Genomic DNA, 20,045 nt, shown 5'->3' on the forward strand with positions numbered 1-20,045 from the left:
CTATAATTTCGTATCCAATTTTATCTGTATATGATTATTATTAGAAATGATTAGAAATAGAAATGATTAATATAGAAAGATTGGTATATATACGTATACAGTATATATATATATATATATACAGTATATACATACAATTTTGTAAAATGTGTTTTATCACTATATAATATTACTCTATTTGTGTTGTTATTTTAGTATTAATTATATACTATTATATGTATTATCGTTTAGAATGATCTTTTTTATTTAAGTTTTAGATTTAGGAATTTTGTTATGCTTTTGTCATTTTATTTATTTTTATTTTTTAACATTTGCTTGAAAGTATTGTTATTTCAGTTTTAATTTTAAATAATATATATATATATATAATTATATATAATTTAAATAACTTTAGTACTTCAGCTTAAATCTATTTAGTTGGTTGCCAACTTTTCTAATTGACGTTTATATTTTTTAAGTTTAACTTTTTTTCATTTAATATTTTTTATTTGATTTCAGCTTTAATTTAATTAAGTTTTGGTTTTTGTTCATTTCAACACTGATTTATTATATTATCTTATATTATATTATAAAACTATATTCTTAATGATGGAATGAGGCCCAAAGTCCTCAAGGCCAGTTTGTGGCATATTATTTAGCATTTCCCCTCACTCACCTGTGATTTCTCAATGGAAGCATTGTGTTTGTCACACATGGGGCTGATCTCCATACCCTTATCTCTCTCTCGGTCCCCCTGAGTAAAAAACTCCACCATGATGCGGTCTGTCCACTGACGGTACAGCTCCAGGGGCTTTGTTGGGTTGCTCAGGTCAGCACAATGCACCATGTTCTGAAGAACCTACGCATTTGATTAACCGCACATTTTTAACTATAAACTTTTTACTTATGAAGCAAAAAAGATTTTCTAACAATATAAAATGGCTTTGCTCCACAGAAGCTCAAAGAATACCTGAATGCGATCAGAGTAGTTGTCTAACAGCAGCACGCCCAGACTTGTCACCTTCTTGGTCTCTACCATGGTCTTGAGATCCGCTAACAGGTTCATATGCTTTGACATATCAGTGGCTAGGACCTGCAAAGGGTCAAATACACGGTAAATAAATAAAACCGTGTTGCTTGTAGTTCTCAGACTTGGAGCTCTTCATCATTGCCTCACAGATTCGTCATTGCCTCCATTTCCTCACCATGTCAATAACCATTTTGCGCAGCGACTGCCGCTGTTTCTTGGTCAGGTTCTGGAAAATGTCACAGTTTTCTTCCTGCAGCAGTTTGAAGCCAACAGCCAGGTGGTGGTTCTCCAGAACAGAGGAATCGTTGTACATGAGAGCCAACTCCGAGTCTGGAGAAAAGTATTACGTTCTTAGTCAACAACACAGTGTGCAACCACAATGACAAGCTGCTGTTGCTCCGCCGTGGCCACTCACTCGTGTTGATGAGGAACTGGTTGGACACTCCAGGGTGGTCCACGTCATGTATTGCACTGGCAAACATTGCGGCCAAGATCTCAAGGTCAGTGAATACAGCCTAGCAAAACAGAATTGCAAATATGAAACATCTTGCTTCAGAGACTAATGAGCAGATGATGAAAAGGGAGTTGATTGAGACAAACCTCCAGGGCAGGGGTGGACAGCAGGACATTGGTGGACTGGACCACGTCAGCTGCGTGGATGCTATTATGGTACGCTACATCTGAGTGGTAGTTCTCCTCCAATGCCATCAAGTAGGTAATGAATGTGTCTACAGGGATTTTGAAGGATTTCAACAGGTCTCTTTCCTGTGGAATTGAGGTTCAAGACATTTGTTATTGTAATGCTTTGAGCGAAACTACATGAGAAACGTTTTTTTTTTATTCCACATTTTATACCTGAAAGATTGTGTACATCGCTACCGTTAGGGGTCGGTTGCCAGAATACTCAGATATCTTGAAAATATCCACCCCCCATTTGTCAAAGTCCTCTAACTCCTACAAAAGGGAGTTGGATGCAGTTTAAAACAGCATTGGACTTTGTTATAATTACTGCAGATAACGTCCATGTTCATCATGGTGATTTTAGTTTGCTGATAGGGTGTTTTACTGGCCGTGAGAGCTCACCTTGGCCAGCAGATCTTCCTGGTCAGTGCTGATGCCAAAGCGTGGGATGCTGGAAGCTGCGACACTGGAGCTGTGTGTGGGTTTCTTCACTCCACTGATCTGAGACATGGGCCGCTTTTTCTTTTCCTTCTCCTTGGTTGGGGGGGACATAATCTCCATATCATGTTGCTTCTCTGCAACACAAGTTCATTTTTATAACTACATGCAATGACAGACAGCTCATTAAATGCACATTGAAAACCTGGCGGGAAAAAATGCAGTTTAAACTTGGAAATAAATGGAAAGTTTTAGTATTCAAAACAAACAAACGTTATTTTGTAAATTTGTAACAGTGACGATGTTAAGTCCAAATGTCCTGCCAGTTTGAGCAAAATAAAGCTGAAATTAAATAAAATACAAATAGACAATTATATGGGAAACTTTAAAAATGTGAAAAATTAGAAATGCCTTAGCAACTAACTGAAATAAGCTGAAACTAAAATAAATTAAAGCTAAGTAGTTAACAAAAAATGTAAATAAATAAATAAAAATATTACATTAAATATAAAAATAAAAAACACAAATGACAAAAGCCCATAAAATCACCAAAAATGACTTAAATCTGAAAATATAAATATGCAAGCTGATTCAAAATATGAATAAATACTATAATAATATATAAATAATACCAAAATAACACTAATAATTTAGATTTTTTTTCATAAATAATATTTTGTGTTGTTCTAATAATGTAATTTGAAATGAAAACATTTGTATTAAATTAGAGAAAGTACAAAATAGTTGGTTTTACCTAAGAAGGTGCTGGAGATGAACTCTGAGACCTGGTTTCCTGACTTGCTAGTCTCTGACAGCTGGGTTAGTTCTCGATTCAGCATCCTTTTGAACTGCAGAACAGGACACAAGAACAAAACACATGCGCTTTGAGAATCACCATCTCCAATCCACTGTATTTCATTTTAATTAGAGCCTTTCAATACAACACCTAACTGAATCTTTTAAAATCAAAACATTTTTATTCTACAAATGCAAAACATCACATGACATACTCGTATCTGAATATAACTGCATTAAAGAGTGGCAGCAGGCCTTCATTCAGCTGCCACAGTCACCCAAGATGAGGGGCTGGACCAAGCAGGAGGAGTGCCTTTCATCTGTGTAGTGCTATTATGTAATAATCATACAGGAGGTTTCAGAATGAAACACTTCCGACTGAGGCAGCAAAATGTACAGTAGTACTGTAGAAGCCACACACACACTTACATCAGAAACAGCCCAACACACCCAAACTGACATCCTCACAGCAACATGCTGCACCATCTGTGATTTATAGAGTGTCAACGAGAGCATCCCTCTCAACTTCAGATAAAAACAATGCAAGAGCTTCTCCCAAGAGCAGAATCACAGCACGAGCCTTACCTGAACATACATCCACGACACAGAGAGCAAGTAACTGATGTCTGGCATCTCAGCACCAAATGAAGCTTTAACAAAACAGAAGCTCCGTCTGGCCGGTGCACATGCTACAGACACGTTCCAGATCGCCCGAGCTGCCCGCTTCAACAGCAGTCCAGCGGTCCAAACAGAATGTGGCGGCACTGCAGAGCTCAGCCCAGCACCGGGAGCTCCAGCTGCCATTGGCTGCACCTGTGGCAGGCTGAGAGCGTGTGCCGCTGGCTGGAGCGAGTCTGCATCGCTGCCGCATGCTCTACTCTCCTACTCTGCCTGATTCACGTGTAAACAGAGAGATCAGGCTCCTCCCAGCAGCCCCCTCTCTCTCTCCCTCCCGGCAGGTAGCTCCCCACTCGCTGCCGCATGCCGGCCAATCGGACAGATTTTGTCATAGAGGCTGGGTCAGGGGGAGGCGTGCGATTGGCTCGCGGCTCCACGGCACATGCAGGGGCTGGATGGGGGGGATACAGGGGACTGGGGCTGCACCATGTGCACTTGGTTTGAAGATGAAAGCTTCAGGAGCCGCTTCATGCTTTGCGCGCATGTGTGTGGATGTATTTTCCATTGTAATAAGCGAGGGAAATAAATAGATGCTCACTCTGACACAGAGCAGGGAAAACAAGCAAGTGTGAGGCATTTTTATATATTCTGAATGTTTTATATCACACTAATGCATCATATATGATGCATAATTTTGATTCATATCAATCTTTTTTAGATTTGTATGTTAAAAAACATTGTTCTAGTATCATGTCTTTGTATTAAACAGCAGGACTGTTTTCAACATTGTTAACAAAATGAAATGTTTCTTGAGCACCAACTCAAATTGTTCATTAGAATGATTTCTGAAGGATCATGTGACACTGAAGACTGGAGTAATGGCTGCTGAAAATTCTGCTGCTGTCACAGGAATTAATTCCATTTTAAAATATATTAAAACAGAAAACAGTTACTTTAAATTGTAATAATATTTCATGATTTTAACTTTATGTACTGCATTTTTAATCAAACAAATGCAGCCTTGGTTAGCATAAGAGACTACTTTCAAAAACATTAGGAAATCTAACTGACAGCAAACATTTGAAAGGAAGTACATTTAAATTATCCTAATTATTTATCAAAACATTAACTTATCAGGACAAAATGTACATAGAACATTTGATTATTTTACATTAATGACAACTTAAAAAAAAAATAAAAAATATATATTTGACAAAATTTGCATAAATCTTTTTCTTGCCCCTGGTGTCATCTTGCTCATTTTATGATTTTCAATGTGCTTTCAAAACTAAATTAGCAAATGTTTCCATTTATTTTCATTTGATAATATACTGGATGATGCATCATCATCTGTATACTAAAGTCGTCTCTAATTATGTAGCTATTTAGCTTGTTTCAAAAACTGTCCCATCTTACCCGAACTTGTATGAAAATATGGCACTGCAAATTTGATGACAAAAAAAATGAATGTCAATAAAATGCAGTACTTTTATTTTAACGTCAATACTCTAAAAGGTTTTTGAATGCTCCGTTTTTATATTTTTCGCCTCAACCAGTGCAGGGTGATTCCTGAACGTGCAGCAGATACGTCAGTGATGTTAGCCAGAATGAAAACACTCGACCATGTGTTCATATGTGCGCATGTGTGTGAGAGTATGTATCCGTGATGCACGTGGTCGCTGTGTGGGTGGGCTAATCACACGTCACAGTCTATGAAATCCCCAGCAGGAATGATGGGATATAGACAGGGTGGGGGAAGCAGATTCATCCATAACTCCACACACTCATTCACATTTTTCAGCACACGATGCGGACGGGGGATGGGAGCGATTCAAAACATGCATGAATCCTATTCCCATCTAAAATAGACATCTGACCCATGTGTAATTCATACGGAGGCATGTAGAGTATTTGGGTGCTGTTATCAGCAAGCGTTGATGTATTGTGTTAGATGGTTATTAGCGCTTAGGGCAAGTCCCTGGGTGACAGTCGGGATATTTGAGGCCTGTCAGTAATGAATCATCTTTTATTTTGGAAGATCTACCTTGTTAGATGCCATCTCACTGACTGAGTGACGTGTCTTGAGAGTCTCGAGCTGTTCGAGACACCAGTCCAGCTCATCCAGAGTCTCCACTGCCAACTTCTGAAACGGCTCCTCTGCAAAATACAGCACAGCATTGTTATATTCATGACTACAGAAATGTGTTCATCATCATATGTATTAAAAATGAACTTTGTACTGTTATCCTTTTCTACAAGAGTTTGTTGTCTAACCTGGAAGGCTTGTCTTGCACATGGATGGTGGGTTGCTTCCAGTGGACCTCCTGTGGAGATTTGTGTCAGTGGAGATCAAGCATGACTTTAAAAGCATTTGAACAGACATTACACTGTTTATTGGGCCTTACTTGCTCGGGACACGGTCTTGCTGATGGGTCAAAACAGCAAAGTTGCTCCGCACAGTCCTCAAGCTGGCAAGTACCTATGAGAAGAACAATAATGTAGGTCCGTGCCAAGAACACATCGTCTTTTCTTTCTTTTCGAAGCAACTTCAACTCACTTACAGCTTAATACTTTAGTATTGCAAAAGTTCCTGTATTCAGAAATCAGTGTTTTTGATTGTATTATTATTGTCCAGCAAAATATCAAAACCGTTAAAAAAAGATTAAGATAAAGCAAAACTGTGTAAGATGTTTTCAGAGCACTTTTTTAAGTATGTTGTCTTACCCTATTATTTTTGTAGAATTTGTATTGTTTTATAGAATTAAATATAGAATATTTAGTAAACAATTATATATATATATATATATATATATATAATACTGTATAATAAAAGTGTATTTATATGAAAAACAATTAATTATATAGTGTGTATATATATATATATATATATATATAAATCGGCTTGTCTGAAATTCTGCAGCTCTTTTGGAGTTTCAAAAGGACATGAAGGGTATCTGATTTCCAAAGCCATGCAGATTTCTCATCTGTCAGCATCCATATCGACAAACGCAGTATTGGATTCCTAGCCTGTTTTGTAAACCGAGTACAGTGGTGACGCAAATCCCACGTAAAGCAAGCTGCATAAGAGCGGAAGGGCTGTTCCCGCCAATGCCAAAGGCAGCACACTCCACTTACACAAAAAAAGACACTTCTAAATATTAGGAGATTAATCTCTCTTTAAAATATAGGGAAAGCAAAGTCAAACTACCATGTTCCTCAACAGAGAAACCACATGACGCAAAGTCCATAAATGCCCATTAATGTCAGATCAACTACGTAAGCTTTCATTTTCAAGGCCCACTCTAATACTAACCTGTGCAAATGGTGTAACTATCATGTCTTCTCCATGTCTGTAAGAGAAAACACATTAACAAATCACAAATCAAACACAAAAATTACATATTGGAAAAGACAGCTCTTTAATCTCCCAATAATAAAAGGAGGCACATAAAATTACTTAAGGATCAGTGAAAAAGAATGACTAAGAGTTTAAGTGTGGAGACTTAAGGATGTGGTCGGCTTCAGGTTACAGCACACCATCATTCAAAAGAGCAAGCGGGCGGTAATACGCTTTTGATTAACATGCAGTTTGGATGGAAATAAATAAATACAGCTCAGCATAAGGAAGGTACCTCAGATTCTCCAATGGGATATTAGATATCCTACATTAAAAGCTTATGGAAACACGTAATAAGAACACAGATGGGCTCGGATAGGGTGTGTCATGCACGTGTATTTTAGGAGCAGCGGGAGAGAAGCCGAACTAGGGAACACGCTGGGAATTTCGTCTTTATTCATATATTCCAAAGCCTCTTTGGTGGCATGCGTAACGCTTATGGTGGCGAAGAGTAAACAGGGGAAGCTCTGAGGTTAGACTGGTCTAGGGGAGAGAACCGGCCTGGATTCTGTAATGGGGGACAGCCCTTTTAAGGGCAGGTCAATATTGTTCTATATCTTCTCACCGATTTAGCCAGTTGACTTCCCAGTGCTTCAAACTCTCTTCCCTTTGAAAAGACAAGCAAGAGTTGGTGACCTGCGATTAAGCACACTAGTTCACGTCAACCCAACAAACAGCAGTTATAGGTGGTTGCGTTCACCCTGTTGATGTCATTTATTGGGGTGGTGTAAACCAGCCTTAAGGTGTTTCGATTTGAGCGACTAGCTTTGACGCAGGCTGGAAAAATAAACTGTAGAAAAAAAAAGAATGTGGTGCCCTTTTTTTCCGACTTGAAATCCCGGCAAACCAGAGCTGACATGCAAGCGTGCTCAGATGGAAAGAACAGCTGGAAGTGGTAATAATAAGGAGTTTTTAACTCGCGCCTTGGATTTTCCAAAATGACTGAGCAATATGATTTGATGTAATACACTATTAAAAAAGTGTGTCTTGGGAGAACCATGTTTCAGACATAATCAACCAGCTGGAGTAAGCCACATCTGTTATGAGGCAAACGCTTATAGTCCTAATTAACCGAACTCTTCCAGCCACAAAAACACTGTAGCTCAAGAACACACTTGTGCAGCTTGTAACACGTGAAGCTTGCAGTGACTCAAACAACATGCACATGAAAACTAATTTTTTTTTTCCCTTGTGACCATTCAAATCTTTGGGGTCGGTAGGATGTTTTTTTTTTGCCTCTTAATGCTCAGCGAGGCTGCATTTGTTTGATCAAAAACACAGTAAAAACTATTATAATGTGAAATATTATTACAATATAAAATAACATTTTTCCGTCTTAATAATATTTAAAATGCAATTTATTACTGTGATGCAAAGCTGAATTTTCAGCAGCCATTACTCCAGTCTTCAGTGTCACATGATCCTTCAGAAATCATTCTAATATGCTGATTTAGTGCTCAAGAAACATTTCTTATCATTAATAATGTTGAAAAGAGTTGTGCTGCTTAATATTTTTGTGGAAACGGTAATACAATTTTTTCAGAATACTTTGATGAAGTTCAAAAGAACACCATTTATTTTAAATTTTATCATTTTTATTTTATTATTTTGTAACATTATAAATAGCTTTACTGGCACTTTTTATCGATGTAATGCATCCTTGATGAATAAAAGCATATAAAAATGTATTTTAAAAAATCATACAACAACAAAACTTTTGAAAGGTAGTGTAAATGAAATATATATATATATATAAAAAAAAAAGTTATTTTAGAAAGTGACATTTGTTTAAAGAATTAAAAGCCATCATAAATACATTTAGTATGTAGAGTGCTGACATTTCCTGAACTATATTAGGGGATAAATGAGACGAGTGATACTCACAGCTCACTGGCCGTGGATGCGTTTCGGGACATGGCCTTGGGTGAAAGGTCAAAGTCAGAATCGGAGCGATACAGGAAGGACTCCCGCCGCTGACTGTGAGGGAAATTGGCCTGCAGCACAAGGCCAGAGCCTGGACTGGCCTGGGACTCCAGAGGACTGCGGCCCACCGACAGCCCATTCTCAACATCAAAACTGAGGAAAGAAAAACAGAAAGAAAGGGTTCACACAATTCACCTAGGAGACTTTATTATGATGTTTTGCTGCATTAGGATGATTTTTTACACCCCTGTGAGATAAACTGTCTCTATACGCTCAGTACACACCCTGTGTCAATGACCTGACCTGAACTAGTGCACAAGGTCACTGAGATCATGATAAAAATGGTTAGAACAAATGCGCAGCGAGACACTCTCTTCCTGCGTCAATCTAGATGTAAGCACTAGCCTTGCTGGTTAATATGACACAGCTAGACACGCAGTATATCACAGTCTCTGTGATCTCCATCACTCCAAACTCAGGATACATTTCAGTGCCTCACTAATACCAAGCCAGCAGCTCTGACACTACATCACTGAAGAAAAAGAGACACATTTACATACAGTGCGTCCAAAAGTATGAGACCACTAGTGAACAAAACCTATTTTGTTAAACATATATATATATATATTTTACATTACATTCTAATATATCAGCATAACAAGTTAAGTGCACTCAAACTGCATGAACTCAACAAATTTGTATAAAACCCGACGCTCATGTTATCCAACCGGAATACACCAGTCTAAAAATTCTGTATGATACTGATAAGCTAAAATATACTCATGTTATAGCCGATAACCAATGAATAGCCAGTATTAAAAAACTACACTACTTTGTTTAAAAAAAATAAAAAAAATACAACACAACACAAAAATGTATGAAGTCAAAAATAATTTAAAGGTATAGTTCACCCAAAAATGAAAATTCTGTCATTAATTACTCACCCTCATGTTGTTCCAAACCCGTAAGGCTGATGATACACGGGGCAACTTTTTGAGCAATGTTGCCGGGCAACCAGGTGAGACACAAGGCCCACGATCGATCTAAAGTATCCATATAGAATTTTGTTACCCATTCTCAGTGGGAAAGTGCCCAAGCAGCATTTCTCAAAAAAAGGTGCCTGGCAAATTTGCTCAAAAAGTTGCCCTGTGTATCATCAGCATAAGACTTTTATTCACCTTTGGAACACAAATTAAGATATTTTTGATGGAATCAGAGAGCTCTCAGACCCTCCACAGACAGCAACCCAACTGAAATATTCACAGGTCCAGAAACGTAGTAAGGACATCGGTAAAATGGTCGTCCATGTGACATGGGGGGTTCAACCGAAATTATACGAAGCTACGAGAATACTTTTTGTGCGCAAAAAACAAAACAAAAATAACGACTTTATTCAACAATGGGATGGGATGAGGAGGAGAAGAATTGTTGAATAAAGTCGTTATAAAGTCGTAATTTTTCTCGTAGCTTCGTAAAATTACGGTTGAACCCTCTGATGTCACATGGACAAATATTTTATCGATGTCCTTGCTACGTTTCTGGGCCTGGGAACATTTCAGTTGTGTTGCTGTCTATGGAGGGTCAGAGAGCTGTCAGATTTCATCAGATATATCTTAATTTGTGTTTCGAAGATGAACGAAGGTTTTATGGGTTTGGAACAACATGAGGGTGAGTAATTAATGACAGAATTTTCATTTTTGGGTGAACTATCCCTTTAAGAAACAAAAAAGGGAAAAAAATATTTCTATATTCACAGCAACTCAACGTGACATGCACTCTTAAAAAATGCTCTTGAAGAGGTGGTTCAGTTGTTGCTTTAATATATCACTATCCCTTTAAATTAATGCTCATTGATGATATAAATCCTAAAAACATCTGACCATTTGTGTTAAAAGTCACGACAATGTCATAAATATACTTATTTGAGTATAGAGACCTAGAAATCAAGCATAATATTTAGTATTTTCAGTTATTTTACATCACATTTTTAAAAATAATATTAATATTAATAAAATAAATTTTATTAAAAACAAAAAAAAAACATTTTTTAATTCCATGTGTTTAATCCAATATTTTGGATAAATGCAAATTCTCTCATCATTTATTCACTCTCATATCATTCCGAACCTGTATGACTGATTCTTCTGTGCTACAAAAGATAAATATTTTGAAGAATGCTGGTAATATTGGCAGTATTTATTTATTTACCATACAATGGAAGTCAATGGGAACCAAAACTGTTTGGTTACCAGCATTCTTCAAATGTCTTCTTTTGTGTTCCGCAGAACAAAGGGTGAGTAAATAATACCAGCATTTTACATTTTAGGTGGAGTATCCCTTTAAAATACAAACAACACTGGCAGAACAGCATTCGACCTCATTCCACACACACAGATCTAGTAAGTCTGTCATGGTGACAGTGAATGAGAGAAATGCATTTGAGATTTCTTCCTCCTCTAAGTCAGTCTGAGTGCGGTCAATCTGTCCATGTCAGTGGCAGATTCAGGTTTTGTGGAGTGGGTAAGACCTGAGACAGAGGCAGAAAAGCTCTGAATGAGCCGTGTTCTTCAAGGTCAATGTGATGCAGGAATGCGAAGCTAAAAATAGCCCCCACTCATTGACGTGGAAGCATGTGAGAGGCCTAAAAATAACCTCCTCAGGTAAAGTCAATTCCCAATCAAACTAGCACAGAATTGAAACACACCATATATGGTGATTTCATTAATCAATGGTCCTGCCTCTGATGTGCCGTCTGTTTGACAATGATCCACTGCTAATGTATCATCTACAGTGTGTTATTACGTTAATGTGAAGGAGTGGAACAACACTGCAAGTCAATGGCCAATTTTTTTTTTTTCTATATTTGGGAGATCAGGAAATACATTGCATAAATGAATAACAATAAAACGATAAAGGAAACAACACTATTTCTAGCCTATGTTTTCCAGTTCAACACGTAATACTGCCGTTTATGCTCAAGTTCAATCATGTGTTCTAATGTACCATATATTCAGCTTTTACAAAAAAAAAATTGTGTTATGTATTATGCTTTATTAACCTTTTTATCTGCATGATCGTCACATTTGAGCATATTAAATATTTCTAAAAGGTGCTTTGAACATAGTATTTGGCCATCTAGAAAAAATTATATATATTAAAATAATATAATAAATAGACAACATATTTATTAGAATTATAATTTAATATAATTCATATATAGTGATATAATAGCATATATTCATACTAATAATAATAATAATTATTATTATTATCATTATTAAAAATAAATACTATATGTGTACTATTTATTAGTGTCTATTAAAATATAATATGAATTACAATTATAAAATGTATAAATTTGCCAAATTTCAAATATAAAAATATATTTCACCCCACACACATATATGTATATATAGTACTTGTTATTTTTAAGAATTTTAATAATAGACAATATGTTTATCAGAATTATCATTTAATATTCATATATAGTAATATAATAGTGATCATTATTATATTAAATAATTTTTTAATGTAATAATATTAATTATTAATAATAACATTTATTTTTACACAATTTTTTACTGAACTTCTACCTTCTATCTCCGATCTAAAACACCCTGCAAAATACATGTGAGTTTGAAAGGTATAGTGCTCGTCCAGCTAAAATAAGTACAATCTCCATCTCTATCGCATGTCCTCATTCACAGCTTTCACAGATGTTGCATGAGGACAAGACGGATGTCTCTAACACGGTCTTACATAATCAACCCAGTGCACCCTATTCATGTGACCGCATACAGGAGCGAGAGACATATAGACAGAGAGAGAGAGAGAGAGAGAGAGAGAGCAGCATTCTTCTGAATGGATGAAAACACACATAAACAACAGCACATCTCTCTTTAAGTCACACTACTGTACGTTCTGGCGTGAGGGGACACCGTATTCATCTCTATAAAAATATATTTCACCCCACACACATATATGTATATATAGTACTTGTTATTTTTAAGAATTTTAATAATAGACAATATGTTTATCAGAATTATCATTTAATATTCATATATAGTAATATAATAGTATATATTAATAATAATTATTATTATTATCATTAAAAAATAAATACTATATATTTACTATGTATTAGTGTCTATTAAAATATAATATGAATTACAATTATAATAAATGTACAAATTTGCCAAATTTCATATATAAAAATATATTTCACCCCACACACATATATGTATATATAGTACTTGTTATTTTTAAGAATTTTAATAATAGACAATATGTTTATCAGAATTATAATTTAATATTCATATATAGTAATATAATAGTAGATATTAATAATAATAATTATTATTATTATTATTATTATATTATTAAAATTTAAATATTAAAATACATGTGAGTTTGAAAGGTATAGTGCTCGTCCAGCTAAAATAAGTACAATCTCCATCTCTATCGCATGTCCTCATTCACAGCTTTCACAGATGTTGCATGAGGAAAAGACGGATGTCTCTAACACGGTCTTACATAATCAACCCAGTGCACCCTATTCATGTGACCGCATACAGGAGCGAGAGACATATAGACAGAGAGAGAGAGAGAGAGAGAGAGAGAGCAGCATTCTTCTGAATGGATGAAAACACACATAAACAACAGCACATCTCTCTTTAAGTCACACTACTGTACGTTCTGGCGTGAGGGGACACCGTATTCATCTCTAAAAATACCTGTGCTTGGGGCAGAGGCTGTCGCTTCCACTTGGTTTCTGCTTCCGTCCCTCATCTTTAATGCTGTGTCTCCTATGGGTCCCTGTGCACTCTCAGAGCGAGGTGCTTCTGCAGAGCTGCTGCTATAAATAGCCCGTCTCTGTGCGAGGGATCCGAGCAGAAGCGCTATATTTAGAGCTGCAGGTAGCCTCAGATTCTTCCCCCCATTCACGAATATTTATGGAGATTTCTGCTGCACTATTTTTAGCCCACGCATCTATCCACCCACACATTTCCAAAAGGGAATGTGGGAATTTCATCACTTAGTGAAGCTGTGTTTTTGATGCTGTTTTTGTACTGCATGTGGAAACTACGTCCACTAGTGCATATAGCAATATCAGCCAATTTATTTCTAAGTACTGCAGATATCACCAAAATTCAAATGTTTGATTTCTCTTATTATTGTTGAATTAATATTGTACTAATGCATTGAACATTACTGAAATTATGCACAACGCATTGGAAATTGAAATGCTAAATCAGTATTACTCTCACAGGTGAGTATGGGAAAAATCCCTTCTCGATGGAAATGAAGGGAAATACTGATCCTCATTTTAGTAATCTAAATTTAGGTACATAAAATATGATTAGCATCACAGTTTTGTCTGTATTTAAAAATTTAAATTCAAATAATTCTTTGTGGAGAACAGTCATGTTCACTTGCCATTCACGTTGTTTCTAGTTCTGTTGGCTTCAATATGTGAATCTGATGTGAAAAATACAGATACTTCTCTGCACAATAATAAAAAAGAAAAGCTTATTATATAAACCTGATAGTATAGGGTTACATTTTTATTTTCAACTATTCCTTTGACAGTCTTTACACTGTTATGGCAACTGTCTGCATCACTGAACAGCGGTCAGTTCCACCAATGAGATGAACCGTTCGGTGTGAGCAGTCTTTGTGCTTGTAGTGCTGTGGAAAAAAATGGGCTCTTTTTCTGGGAATAGGATGCCTCCTGTGGCTCACGATAGAATAAGCATGTGTGAAGCCAGCCTTTTTCAGTCAAAGCATGATGATAGCATATAGTACAATTGCAGAGTACAAAGAGCATGTTGTAACTCAACTTGATGACGATAAAATAAATTTTAAAAATTAAATAAATACATAAATAAATAACATGGTGACTATAGCCAACTCAACTTGAGGATGATATAAATGAAAATAAATAAATAAATAAATAAAATGGTGACTAAACCGATTCAACTTGATGATGATAAAATAAATAAAAATAAAAATAAATAAATAACAAGGTGACTAAACCAACTCAACTTGAGGATGATAAAACAAACAAACAATCAAGCCAATGTGGCGACTATTGCCAACTCAACTTGAAGATGATGATAATAATAATAGTAATACAAATCTAATAAATAAACAAATAAATATGCAAATAAGTAAATAAATAAATAAATAAAACCAGAGTTGGTTATAGGTACACTGTTCCTTAAGGAGCATACATGTACTCTGTTCTTTTGCAATGGAATAATAATAATAATAATAACTGTTATTATTATTATTATTATTGAGTTGGTTATAAACAAATAACTCAAACAAACAATAAATACATAAATCATGTAAAAAGATATGAAAAATGCTATGCAAGTAAACAGTCTGTAAACAACAGTACTGAAGTGTCAAACAACTATAAAATGCATTGCTGCTGAATTTAAAATGCAAGAAATTCTGTAGATTTATGGGTTTCTGGCTGAGTTTTACATAAACAAAACATTGAGAATGAAACTGGATTTGCACAGTTTGCGCATTAGCTCTACTATAATCAATTTCATAAGCTACGAAAAACATTTTTCTTTTGACTTTTAAACAAACGTAATTAATGTGTAATAAGTAACGTGGGAACTTTTCTTTTGTCCACTCATATATGTTTTCAGCTTAAGTCTGAAACCGTATGCACACTGTAACTCAAATGTCATTTTACACCCCTGACTTCAACTCAGCTTATCATTGCCTTCAGGAACAGGTTAAGCGGAGACCAACTCGCTACAAAGGCTTCGAGCAGAAACCTTCAGACATTTCAAGAACACCTCCAGTGTGAGGAGCAAAAGAGCTGATACTAAATCCCCTGCAGCCTGTTGACTGTCAGCATCTAAACACTTGACACCCAGCATGCGTCACGAGACACTGGTGCTACGTCAGTCCGAACCCGGGCACATTACAGGACTGCACCAGCCAGGCCTGTCCCACCCGGGCCCACACTACAGCCTAACCTACACTTAGGAAAAGGAAGAGCGCCGGCCCCACATTCAGGCATGTTTGTTTATGCAGCATTTCATGTAAAGAAAAGAAGAATAGAGGTGGAGCCACAAGTTCATATGAATCTCACGTAGTCATTTAGTCTCGCAGTTGAATAACCAGTCCACTGGGACACAGCCAGAAGGCTGTTCATCCTGTTCCTCTCTCCATTGTTTCTAATCAACAAGAAAAAATTACATTTAAGAGAGACACAACGTCACATGACGTCAATGAACACCCAGAAGCCCGGACATACATGAACATACCACAGGAGATTTGGAAGACAGCTGTTGCCTTAAAAATGGCTATTGTGTTGCACGACAGCAAAACTTGGCCGAAGAGAGATTAAAAGCACAGTTAACCACAAGTGAACATGCATTTGAGTTTTAAAAAGACCCTTCTTGGTGCTTCATGTTGAGATTGTAGTCTCACAGAAGCACAACAGGAGACATTACCGATCTGACGAGGCTGCTAATTACAGGGTCATCCAGCAGGTCACATACTCGTGCGGAGACACTGCGGGCAAAAGATGTGTCCTCGATTGTTTAATCACCGTTTCTGTGCATGCTGCCTTTTCCTAATTGTGCACATAAAATGTGGAGCACATCCAGAGCTGCAGAGATTGTATAAAGATTTCTGAGGCACAATAGGGTGCACAGAGAAAGAGAAAGCGAGAGAGAGAAGGAAAGGAAGGGGGGCAGTGCTGTGATCTCAGCTTTCCACTGAACATTTATGGTCAAGATTAAAAATAAGCTCGGTTTGTCTCTGATTTAGGCTGACATTTTAAAGCATGAGTGGGGGTTAGCCAGAATTAAGTCATAGACGTTTGAAGGCGCATTACACTGATATTTCCACATACATTTTCTTGCTAAACAGCAACCTGGTGGTGACTTTAATGTATGTTAATATTACAGAGAAGAGCGCTTCCCATCATCTATTTTTGCAATTGCATTTACAGGAATGAATGGCCATTTCATTTTGAACTTTGACACACAGTGTACTTTTGAAAACGACCCTTATTACAGTCAATGTAAACAAACTTTATGTGGGCACACTCAGCCCTGTTCATTACTTGTTACTGCAATAGAATTAGCTGTTTGCACTGTAAAAAAAAAGTATTTTTTTTGTGATTAAAACCTTAATATTTACTTTAATCTGTGTATCCTAATTTATTCAGGTGGATTCAGCATAAAATATTAATACACTACCATTCAAAGGTTTGGGGTCTGTAAGTTTTAAACTTTGAAAGAAGACTTATGCTCTCCAAGGCTGCATTTGTTTGCTCAAAAATCTGTTTTCTTTTGAAATATTATTAAAATTGTTCTATTTTACTGTATTTTACACGATCCTTCAGAAACCATTCTAATAAGCTGCTTTGCTGCTCAAGAGACATTTCTTATCATTATCAATGTTGAAAACAGTCCTGCTTAACATTGATACAGCTTAACCGTGATACATCTTTTTAAGGATTCTTTCCTGAATAGAAAGCTTTAAAGAATAGCAGTTAGTTTCAGTTGAAATATTTATTTTCCCACATGAGGCACACTTTTGTGTGTACCACAAAAAAAACACTACATCTGTAAATCAACTCACATATACCTTACCAAAATGTGGCTTAATTAGTTTTACAAATCAGCATTTATTCAAATTAAAAATAAAGCTTTCTTTACTTTTCTTTTACCTTAAGCAATAAAATAATTTCAAAAAATAAATAATACATAATAAGAACTGGGATTTTTATATGAGATCTTAAAATATCCTTAAAATAAAAAACACAGAGGAAAATATACATGTCGGCTCATGCATCGTGCCAGACCATCACTACAAACAGAGTTAACGAAGTGCATCAGATTTTCCATGCAGGGTCTGTGACTGAGCACTTCTGTGAACACAGCAGAGGGTCTCTCAGAGGACACGGACAGAGCGCAGGCTGTTATCCTACCATTGTTTTGTGACCGTAAGAAAACAACAGACCAGCAAAACATACATTATGAAAGTAATCTAAAGTGATGGGAAAGCTAACCAAAATTAGTCATGCTATGGAGAAAAGAGATCTGATATAGCTTTGGAGATATCTGAAGGTATTGTGAACTGCATACATACAAACACTAAGAGCTAAGAGCCCATGCGTTTTAGACAACACTAGCATCATTTTAGAATAGGTCAACTTAAACTGAAAATAGCTGTAGCTCTTGGGGGTAAAAGTAATCCCATGTGACACATTTCACTTTGAAAAAACAAGAAGAATGAGCTGCAGATGTTCAGACGATTGCAATCTAACACCGCCAAGAGGGAGACAAATGGATATTCTCAAAGAATTCTTTCGACCAAACCTCTCTACTAAAGATTAAGAAAACACTAACACCGTTCAACATATTCATTATCATTACAGAACAATATTCTGTCAGGTCACACAATTTAGCAACACAAGGCCAAGTGCTTAGATAATAACCTTAAGGTGCTCCAAACAGACCGTTTTTTTGTTTAGTAGTGTTGCCTTAACCTCGCCGCTAACATTTAACAGCAGAAGACGTGGCACTCCTAGCCTCTAGTGACTATAATCCACTAAGTCCCATAAATCATTTTTCTGGACACGAGGCTCTAGAAAATATGTTGAACGGTTGACAAATGGTTTACAGATCCCGACAATCTACACAAGAAGGAATTACAAGAAGAGACAAATGTCTTTACACGCTTATTCTCATGTTTTAGTTGAACTTTGATCTTTTAATGATTCTAATGATTAGTTTTACAAACAGTAATGTAATGAAAAGACAAAACTGATGTTCAATGTGTTTCATAAGGCTTGAAATGTTTAGTCCTGGGTTCATTCAAAATCTTGCACATTTAAAAGCCTGTTATTGCCTCAAAGTAAAAAAAAAAAAGGTAATTGTGAGATTGTTTTAAATAATAAAGTAACAATTGTGAGATATAAAGATGCAATTTTGAAAAATAAAGTCACACTTTTTAAAGTTTTCACTCAAGTTGTGAAATTTAAAGTCACATTATGGGAAATAAATAATAATCGTTATATATATATATATATATATAAAAGAATATAAATTGTGAGATTTAAATACTCACTTTGGGATATAAAGTCACAATTGTGAGATATAAAGTCAAAATTATAAGAATCAAAGTCCCAATTATGATTAAGTCACATTGTGAGATAAAGTATAATTGGTATAAAAGTTGCAATTGTGACACATAAAGTTGAATTCGTAAGAAAGAATCTTCAGAAGAAACTGTGAGATATAAAGCATAATCGGTATATAAAAATTGCAAATGTGAGATTTAAAGACACTGCGCAATATAAAGTCACAACTGTGCAACATAAAGTATTTTGTAATTGAATAGCTGCAGACTGACCAAGTTTGTGTTCTTAAAACCTGAATCAATATGTCAACACTAGCCTTTGCATGCTACAATATACAGCTCCTCAGTAATATTCTCCCTTAAGTTTCCATTAAAATAATGAATTGTAATAAAAGTTTTATTTTTATTTAAGTCTCTAATACCCAAATGTCCTGTACATTATCTGATAAAGCATGATACGGACTAAGAAAATAAACGGTGGAAAGAAATGGAAACACATGTTTTTTTTTATCTGTAATCCCGCTGTCAACACTGACATTGATGGCTATTCGAGTGGGAAACATATGTGTGTGTGTCCAAAAGGAGTGTACTGTCTCTGGCTTGGTCTACGCAGCCTTGCTGATATTGTGGGAGGCCAGAGGCTTCATGGTTCTCTTTAAAGGCAGAGTAAGCGATTTCTGGTAGCCAATGTTGATATTTGAAATCACCAAAACAAAATGCCCCTACCCCAAAAGGGTCTTGCCCCTATTTTGATAGCTCCGCCCCACATATACGTACGCAACCCAGGCAACGATTAGTTCTGTGAAACAAAGCAAAACCAATGTTACACCATGTCTACGGACGTGAGCGGCGCGGCGCAACAAATCCCCGACAGAAAACTGCTGCCGGGTTCTTCACGAGTAGACACACCCCTTATTGCTGATTGGCTACAAGTTTGTTTTGCTATTCGGCCCGAATCAGTTTTCTAAAGTGTTTTTGAAAAATCACATACCCTGCCTTTAAATCAAAAACCACTCCGACTAAAGCAGTATTTCATAAATCCCATACTTCCCAATAAAATAA

The 20,045-nt window shown here is 36.2% G+C and overlaps 1 protein-coding gene across 4 annotated transcripts in view; it reads right to left on the reverse strand.

Moving 5' to 3' along the window:
* The window catches only part of pde4ca (phosphodiesterase 4C, cAMP-specific a), a 41,579-nt gene that overhangs the window by 2,664 nt on the left and 18,870 nt on the right, over positions 1-20,045 (reverse strand). For 2 of the 4 annotated variants that reach the window (XM_016531060.1, XM_016531057.1), the window contains exons 2-15: positions 8,823-9,014; positions 7,504-7,545; positions 6,855-6,891; positions 5,947-6,020; positions 5,816-5,865; positions 5,586-5,698; positions 2,883-2,976; positions 2,093-2,265; positions 1,865-1,963; positions 1,610-1,774; positions 1,425-1,524; positions 1,185-1,339; positions 950-1,072; positions 656-838 (exon numbers count right to left, since the gene is read on the reverse strand). In XM_016531060.1, the coding sequence (XP_016386546.1) occupies positions 656-838; positions 950-1,072; positions 1,185-1,339; positions 1,425-1,524; positions 1,610-1,774; positions 1,865-1,963; positions 2,093-2,265; positions 2,883-2,976; positions 5,586-5,698; positions 5,816-5,865; positions 5,947-6,020; positions 6,855-6,891; positions 7,504-7,545; positions 8,823-9,014 (1,600 nt within the window). The remainder of the gene's footprint in view (positions 1-655; positions 839-949; positions 1,073-1,184; positions 1,340-1,424; positions 1,525-1,609; positions 1,775-1,864; positions 1,964-2,092; positions 2,266-2,882; positions 2,977-5,585; positions 5,699-5,815; positions 5,866-5,946; positions 6,021-6,854; positions 6,892-7,503; positions 7,546-8,822; positions 9,015-20,045) is intronic. The other 2 variants (XM_016531059.1, XM_016531058.1) reach the window with 1 other exon arrangement.

The sequence above is a fragment of the Sinocyclocheilus rhinocerous genome, unplaced genomic scaffold (genome assembly GCF_001515625.1).
Source record: "Sinocyclocheilus rhinocerous isolate Xijiao unplaced genomic scaffold, SAMN03320098_v1.1 scaffold541, whole genome shotgun sequence".
Lineage (NCBI taxonomy): Eukaryota > Metazoa > Chordata > Actinopteri > Cypriniformes > Cyprinidae > Sinocyclocheilus > Sinocyclocheilus rhinocerous.